The sequence below is a fragment of the Nanorana parkeri genome, unplaced genomic scaffold, assembly GCF_000935625.1.
Source record: "Nanorana parkeri isolate BGI_ZX_2015 unplaced genomic scaffold, ASM93562v1 scaffold1205, whole genome shotgun sequence".
Classification (NCBI taxonomy): domain Eukaryota; kingdom Metazoa; phylum Chordata; class Amphibia; order Anura; family Dicroglossidae; genus Nanorana; species Nanorana parkeri.
The window spans coordinates 141734-150950 of NW_017307473.1; the positions used below are offsets into that span (position 1 = coordinate 141734).

The window sequence follows — 9217 nt, forward strand, 5'->3', positions numbered from 1 at the left end:
CCCGGCGACTTTTGCCGCCGGGAGTCTGTTTAAACAGCCCCGATGCTGGCGACGTACACTGTACGTCGTCAGTCACGAAGGGGTTAAGGAGTCTGTTTAAACCCCTGATATTTCACCAAAAACCCCAACAGTACAGTTAAAAAAGGAAAATATTTAATACAAATAAATAAAATGTAAAAAGATTAAGTTTAGAAAAAAATAAATACAAATAAAATATTGAAAAAATACTTAAGTTTAGAAGAAAAAATTATTTTTGGTTTCGGCCTGGTATTTTTTTTAATTTTCTGTCTATGACAAATAAAGTTTCCGTGCAGTGCGCACATGCAGGTAATCAAAACCAGCAAAGGTTCAAACTGTGTTGAATGGAAACACTTGGTTCATGTACCTAAAGCTGGCCATACACCAGTAGAATGTTATTTGAAAAAATAAATTTTTGGAACGTTTGTTTGATTTTCTAATAGTTAATAAGGTCAAATCGACAATAGATTTTGACCATAGTTAGAATAAAAATAAAATGAGGATGGAAAAGTCTTCTCGAATTAATTATAACAATGAATGTGGTTTTTATTCAAGAACTCAATTCATTCAAAAATTGAATGTTAGAACTCATTTTGAATGACTTTCTAGAAGTCCCTGGTGGCATTATTGATATGCAGAACTCCTGGTGTTGCACATATATAAAAAAGTCCTAGATGTCAAAATACACTTGGTTACCATTCAGCACACACCGATATAGTCACTGAGACTACATATATAATGATAAAAAGGGAGACTCCTAAAACCTTGCCATTGCTGTTTGCCAGAGAACGAGAATCCAAACAATAAAAGGGGTTTTTAAGTGAAGTTTTTTGTGCGCCACAAAATGCTATTCTCACCTTCCTTTTTTGTACTTCTTTCTCTTCTAAAGCTATGTTCTTTATGTTTTATAATACTATTTAATAAATGTTCCCTGTCTACAAATAGATAACAGATTATACTGAGAAGAACACATACTGAACATACTGAAGTTGGGATACAAGAAAAACCTAAAGTTCCAGACTATTGTATTACTGTATGGTCAGGGGATGCAGTACCGGTGCTAAAAGACAAATGATTAGCTCAGCATGTAGGAAGTGCATAAAGCTCAGATTAACCTTATTAGAAACCCCCAAATTTAACCTTTTTAGATCTTAATCATTTCTGTTCTGGATTGAGAAACCTGAAGGTTTTGTAGAGCTTTGGGTGGGATAAAGCCTTCATTCCTATGTCCACATCTTACCTGTTACCTCATTAATGAGTCTCAACAGTGCACATGCCTTTCTATTTGTGAGCTGAGTGGGGCTCAAGGGCTCTCTCTCTCTCTTCCTACTGTGAGAGCCTGCTTCTGGATGACTGCTGAAATAACACTAAAATATACATGTGCTGCCTGTTTGTTTTAGGGAAACCATTAGTGAGCGCCCTGTTGGTCAGACACTGGCATAAGTGGCTCAGAGGAGTAGATGTTTTGGTTTATACGGTATAAAGCTCTCCTGCATTGAAATGCGTTTGTTTACTGGCTTTCTGAAAAAAACCAGAGGACAAATCTCCTTGGATTGTCTCTAGGTGTGCCTGTCTCATGCATGGTTACTGCTGCCACTACCAGCTAAACCTGCGATCTTTACACCACGTACAAATGGTTCTAACTATTAGATTAAAACATTTTGCTGCTAGGCTGCCAGAGCAATTTTTGCATTTCTTTTTGCACACATGTTAAAATAAGCCCCCAGGGGGGGCGCATGCGTGCATCGGGAGGAAGCTGGCTGGCTTCTAACCTCACTCCGCTCCTCCACAACACTCACCGGCGGCTAGCGTATCCTCCTGCACCTTCTTCCGAGCAACTTATGGAGCCGAATTAACTTCTGGTTACCACGATCCAGCCATGCGCCAGCCGGGGTCTAAAAATAAGCCCTTAGAGGCAAATCTATTAAAGAGGCTCTGGCACGTGCAGCACCTAAAATGGCGCTGGTCTCTTCAGATAAACCTGATCTCCCTGCTACACCTCCTCAATCTACAATTGAAAATGACAGAGACAGCAAAATAAGTTCTCCCCCTCCATCTCGTGAATCTTCTAACCGTGATCTGCTACACCGCTTTGATCGCATGCTACAAAAAGCATTAAAAGCAACTTCCAAACAAATTATGGATCAGCTTAATCGTGAAATACAAGAATAAGGTCAGCGCTCTGCGGATCTGGAACTCTGTATGGACAACACGGCCTTTGCCATTGCCTCCCATGACAAAGATCTAGCATCACTCCGTGATGACAATCACCAGCTCGTCGCTAAACTTGAAGACCTGGAGAATTGCTCTCGGGGTTCTAACTGGTGCTTTCGTGGCATTCCTGAACATGTAGTAGACCTCCAAGCCACAATTACTGCTTTATTACAGGAATTGATACCATCGAGGAAACACGGGAAACACGGCGGCGGTGTCCGGCGGGGGGGCGGCCCCTTCTTCGGGACGCAGAAGCGATCTGGCGACAGGTAAGTTGCCAGAATTGCAAAGCCGACAATCGGCTCTACAAGTTTAAACAGAGTCCCGGCGGCAAAAGTCGCCGGGAGTCTGTTTAAACAGCCCCGATGTCAGTCACAAAGGGGTTAAAAACTTTTTTTTTTTTAAAGTATTTTTTTCATTGATACATGTCCCCCAGGGCAGTACCCGGCTCCCCATACCCTTTTTATGGCTAATAACTTGCAAATAAGGCCTCAAAATGGGGACATTTGATTTTCAGAGTTCTGGTCCCATAGACTTTCATTGAGTTCAAAGTTCGAGTTCAAACTTGAACCGAACTCAGGTGTGTTCAGCCCATCACTAGTCCTATCTCATGGTCAAACCATTTGGTGTATTAAATGGGGTCTATTCACTAAAGGGCGAAGAGTTTGGAGACGGCAGGAGAAGTGAACAATCTATGCAAAAATAGCTGATTTGGAAAAATTCTCCAATTCAGCTCACTTTCCAGTTCAGCTATGTTGTCCTAGATTGTTCACTTCTCTTGCCTTCTCCAAACTCTTCACCCTTTAGTGAATAGACCCCAATATCTCTATCCCCCTTCTAGCATTGTCCACTAACCCCCGTTGGTCCCTCAATGATTTCCTTCTGCCAGATGAATCCCATCAACAACTATTACGATCATTTATTATTGATTACCTTGCTATCTATTCTAATCACAAAGTTTCCCCCATTACTGTTTGGGAGGCACATAAAGCTGTGCTGTGTGGTGAATGTATCAAACTGACATCTAGACTTAAAAGAGTCTAAACAAAAGACTTAAAGGACTCTATAAACAAAAAATCCTTAAAAAAAGCTATGCTTTTGCAGCATAACAATTCCAACAACATCCATCTCCAACCAAATGGCTCTGAATGAACAATGCTAAGAGGGATCTAAATCTGATGGCTTTTCCCCTCTCTATTATCAAAAATTTTCAAATATTCCTATTCCGCCGCTGACCGTCTCCTTCAATGCTCTCAGATCAAATTTATCCTTGGGCTATGGATCCCTATTAGCTATGATTTGTATGCTCCCCAAACCAAATGCAGACTCAACTAATTGGTCTAATTATAGGCCTATTTCCTTATTAAACATCGATGTTAAACTACTAGCTAAAGTCCTCGTGAATAGGCTCAACACTGGCATTGGTCAGCTTATTCATAACAATCAAGTGGGTTTCATCCCCTCTCGAGAAGTTACTGACAATATTCATAGAGCCGCCCTCATCACTCATATCGCTAAAAAATGTAAAATTCCCCTGATGTTTCTTTCTCTTAACATCAAAAAAGCTTTTGATTCACTCTCTTAGCCCTTCCTTTTCTATGTTTTGAATAAATGGGGATTTGGTCCTTACTTTTGTCAATGGGTCTCCTCTCTCTATGCTAATCCCACGGCTATTGTGAAATATGCAGGCTCCAAATCTAGTCCCTTCCCCATTAATTGTGGCACGAGACAAGGTTGTCCTTTATCCCCTTTGCTCTTTGCCTAAGACATAGAACCTTTAGCCCAATTGATACATAATCATAAAGATATCACTGGTTTATCTATAGCTGATCAGTCCCTAAATTGTGCCCATTCGCAGATGACATTCTCCTATTGCTCACTAATCCTATTATATCCATTCCCAATTTTCTTTCACTTGTCACCCAATTCGGCTCTCTTTCTGGCCTCAAGATTAATCATGATAAAACCATGGCTCTCAACATCTCCCTTCCCACACCTATCGCTCAACACTTACAATCCACTTTCCTCTTTCCATGAGTAGATTCCAGTCTACAATATCGTAGTATCCATCTTACTTGCTCCTTGGATCGCCTTTATACAGCTAACTAACCCAAGTTATTACGTACATTGTCTTCCCTACTCAATTTGGAAATCTCTCTCTTGGTTGGGTCGTATCGCAGCCTTCAAAATACCATATTTACCCAAACTCTTATATTTCTTCAGAGTGCTCCCGATACCGGTTCCCTCCATATTTTTTCCGCATTCTGCAATGCCAAATATCCTCGGGAGTCCCAAACCTACATCATTATTATCATGCAGTTCAAATAGCTACTCTCACCAAATATCAAACAACTTTCAAAATTCCTTTATGGTATGCCCTAGAAGCCATCGATTGCGATTCTATTGGCATCGATAATTAATTATAGTTACCCCATCACGATAGATGAACTTTGCAGAATCCGATCACTAAACACTCCCTCAAAATATGGGATTCAGTAAAATTCTCAGGGGGACCCGTATCTCCACATCTACCCATATTGTCCCCATTACACAATCCAGCCTTCCCACCTGGTCAAGAATCCCCTAGCTCCTTTAAACAATGGACCGATAGAGGACCACTCTGTTTTAAATCTCTAATCAACTCCTCTATAATGATCCCCTTCTCGCTCCTACAATCTAAATTTCAGCTTTCCAATACTGAAATTTTTCGATACTTACAGATCAAACATTATGTCACTACATTAATTTATCACTTCCCCTCTTTGTCATCACATACTGCATTTGAACGTATATGCGAAGACTCTCCCCATGCACGTGGAGTAATCTCTTTACTATACGATACTCTAGACTCCGGTCCATCCCCTTCTACCCACATCTACATGAAGCCATGCTCTTGATCTAGACACCACCCTTGATCCTAAACAATGGTCTCAAATTTGGGACACTACAAAATTTTGACTTAGTTCCCCAGGGTACTTCTCCTTCCTTCTTTCCCCTCTTTTCTTCCTTTTTCTTCCTCCCTTCTCTCTCTTTATTCCTGCTCCTCTTATTACTCTACTGTACATATCTATGCTTCAACATTGTTTTTGAGTGTAACGAAAACAACAATTTTATTTTCTTTCTTTTTTAAAAATTGTATTCAATGCTATTATTACAGTTTGTATTCGATCCCACTTTATTTCTTGACTTCATTGCACTGTTGTATTTTCGCAATCAAACTATATCGATAAACCTGTGTAAACCTTTAATACAAAATATTGAACAGAAAAAAAAAAAGAGCCCCCCAGGATGTTCACTGATCGTCCTCCGCCCCATCTGCTGACACCTGCAGCGAAGCATGGGATACATGGTGGGGTAGTATTGCAGGGGGGATGGAGGGCTACACCTTTAGCAGCCCCTGAAAGTGACCGGGTGATTTTACAGCCTCTTGAATCACTCCCCGTGTAATGTCAACAATCGTCTTTACACATGTAAGCAAAATCATTAATCAAATCTTTCACCATTAGCTTCCTTTGCAAAAATTGGTCATATGACATCGGAAAGATGCAAAGAAAGTCATTGTTGAAAGACTTCCCTCTGCCAGGTGCTGTGGTCACAGATGTGAAAAAGGAAGAAGGTACCTATATAATGCCATTCATGTGTCACTGACTGAGGGTCCCGCTCTGATCCACTCAGAGCTACCAAACCCAACATATCTTAATTAGCTGAGGGAACAAGTGTGCCGTGCACCCCATCTTGGTTCTCCCCTGCAGAAGGTCAATAAGTAGTGTAATTTTAATAATTTATTTAGTTAAGTAATCTATATAAAACTTCACAACATGGCATTAGAAAACCTGCATATTTCAGTTTGCAGAATAAAATACAGAATCCTTACCCTGCAGCATTTCTGTATCCACTGAGTTCCAAAACTACTATGTATAAAACAGTAACAAAAAGAAGTAAAATCATTTTTGGCAATGAAGAAATGCGTAAAAAAATTGCCATTGTTAAGGTGCCCACCACACAGGATAAGAAAGCATAGTGAGCTGTGTCACATGGACGTTCCTCCATGGTTTTATTTTCTCCATTTGGAGAAATAATCATAATAGAGCTGCTGGAATTTGTACTCCATGACCAAGGCATGCAGCCAACCTACAAAAAACAAACAGAAATTAGAAACTGTGATTTCTACTGGGTTACATATCAAGCTACTGTTCCCTAAAGTAGTACTAAAGGCTAATCGTTTTTTACCTTAATGCATTCTCTGCATTACAAAAACGTCCTGCTACCTTTCAATGCCCCCTCCCCACCTCCAAACACTTACCTAGGGTTTACATCACCACTACCAGCTCCTGGACGATCTGCTGTGTCCCCTAAGTTCTGTGTTGAGGGGCGGAATCCTGAGGGCACTGAAGCAATAGGCTGCTGCTACTGCCTGTCAAATTACTGTGAGGAGGGAGGAGACGGGCACAGGGGGTGTGGCTTATCAAGCTCTGTATGTGTCAGTGGATGCACACAGTTCAGCTCCGTTCCCGGCCAGGAGCAAACAAGCAGGGGTGTCTCCTTTGCAACCTGCTAGGCAAAGGAGACACCCATAAACAGAAGGGGAGGGTGCCGCAGAATGAAAGCTGCTAAAAATAAATTAAATGGTGCAATTAAAAAAAAAGCTCATTAAATAAATGGCCATATGCAGTGCTGATTTAAAATAAAAACGGAAGGGTTTAATGTCACTTTAACTACCCTCATCTGCAAGACTTGTCTGATGACATAACTAATTAAAGTGTATCAAAGCCAAGAAACAAAAATTAAATATATTGCAGCTTAGCAATCCTTAAGTGTGGTGGTTGCATTCGTTTTTTGTTTTTTAAGTTTCTTTTCTTTATTTTCATCTGGTGATATGGCCAGTAACACACTTCCTGTCTTAGGGTGGCTTCACTCTATGGAGAAGCAACAGAGCCACCCTTGGACAGCAGCATTGTCACCCTGTGGGGAGTGTAGTGTTAGATGCAAATTTAGAAGGATTTGACTAACAAATTGAAACCAAACTCCAGGTAACACTCTTAAAGGAGAACTATGAGGTGAGTGCTTTTCACTCATCCTCATAGTTCTAGCCCACCTGTGACAATGAAACTGTCACAGGTTGGCTCAGTAGATCGGGAAGTGAGCGAACACATACCGGCATTCGCTCACTTCTCGATCCTGTCACGGCAGAGAGCCGTGACAGGGGAGGGACTGGATTCCCACCTCCCCGCTCCGATCCGGACGGGAGGGGGCGGGTACAGCTGGCTCTGCCTCTAGATAGGCAGAGCCAGCTGTCACTCACGCAGCTGGGCGGATCCAGACATAATTGTCGGGATCCGTTTCAGCTGCGGCATCTCAGTATACTGAGCTTAGGGTGACGAGAGGACACTAGTTTGTGTCCTCACGTTACCCTTAGGAGAACTATGGGGAAAAGCCCTAACCCCATAATTCTCCTTTAAGCAGTTACACAAATTAGGTTTTAAATAAATTAATAAAAGCTGAACATTGTAAATACCCCAGTCACTGTTAAACGGTTATGTATTAACCCTCTCTTTGCCACTTTTATTGGACAGCTTGGTTTGTTAAAATAAATTAAAAAATAACAGACTTACTAGCTGGATCACCATGTGAAAATACAGAAATATAGCCTTTAAATGTAATCTAATGCAGCCGCCGAATTCAGGACTTGGCAAGCTGCAATATAATAAATGCCTGAATGAACTGAAATAATGTCACATATTAAACTTAATCAACTTTCATTTCTGACATCACAGAACTTACCCATGACATCAGACTAGGCTACTATCAAGATCTTAATCATATGCTCCACATATGTCCTAATCTTCTTTTATCACTGCTCTGGGTGCACAATTTACCAGCCTTTCCCCTCCAAAATCATGGCAATAATATTTATCCATCTTAAAGGTGGCAATAGGAAAGGATGTCACCTCTCTTCCCCTGGCCTGTAATTGGGCAATGAAGAAGATGATGCACATTGATAAGGTAATCCCTATGTTCTCCCCTTCTGTAAGCATGTTCATTGTTAGGCCAACAAGCACTATACAAAGACCAATATTTTGGCTTAAGAGAATGAAGCTATGAACAGGGTATAATATCTACATGCAAATATTGAGAAATCAAAACACCTGTGGTGCAAGTGATACATCACCAGCATGTATTATTGACTCATTAAGCCCACTAACACACTTAGATAAACACAGAATTTCAAGTTAATGATTTCAGGTTCTGAGATTTATGATTTCATTAAGTTCCGAACTATATCTTAAGACTCTGAGTTGGTTCATATCTTACCAGCTAGCTGTCGGCTGCCAACTCCATCATGCTTTTTATTGCAGAATATGAGAATTTTCACTTTCAAATTAATGTAGATATCAGGGGTTGTGTTAGGAATTGTCATGTTTGACATTCTCCCTCTGTTTTTTTCAGAGTATGTGTCACTATCTTTCAGTTAGATGGCACTACTGGAATGTAATAAAGAATGTAGTGTAGCAATTCTCATTCTGCAATAATCAGATGAATAGAAATAGGATTTATTTGTTCACCGGAACTCAGAATTCAAATGAGTTCAATATCCCAGTGGTTTCTACTAGGGATGCACCAATACCAGTTTTTTGGTATTGAGTACGAGCACCGATATTTTTTTTGGTACAAAATACCAAATATTCGGCCAATACCGAATACTGAAAGTCGCATTAATGAAGCTGGGCGACGTGTAATGACTCGCTGCCCGGCTTCCAGATTAGCCGGGAAACTGTCTCCATGCTCCTTCGTCACCAGGTGTCGATGAAGCATGGAGCTGGCTTTCTGGCCAACCAGGAAGCTGGGTGGCAGGTAATAACTTGCGGGCGGTGAGTCATTACACGACGTCCAGCATCCTGATTGGTCAGGAAGCTGGCTCCATGCTCCCCCAGGTGATTGCAGTATCGGTATCGGTGCATCCCTCGTTTACTACAGTGTTAATATA

At 41.0% G+C, this 9217-nt stretch overlaps 1 protein-coding gene across 1 annotated transcript in view; it reads right to left on the reverse strand.

Moving 5' to 3' along the window:
• ADCY1 (adenylate cyclase 1) overlaps positions 1 to 9217 on the reverse strand; it is a 329625-nt gene that overhangs the window by 61962 nt on the left and 258446 nt on the right. The window contains exon 13 of the mRNA XM_018568544.1: positions 6107 to 6363. Coding sequence (XP_018424046.1) covers positions 6107 to 6363 — 257 coding nt within the window. The remainder of the gene's footprint in view (positions 1 to 6106; positions 6364 to 9217) is intronic.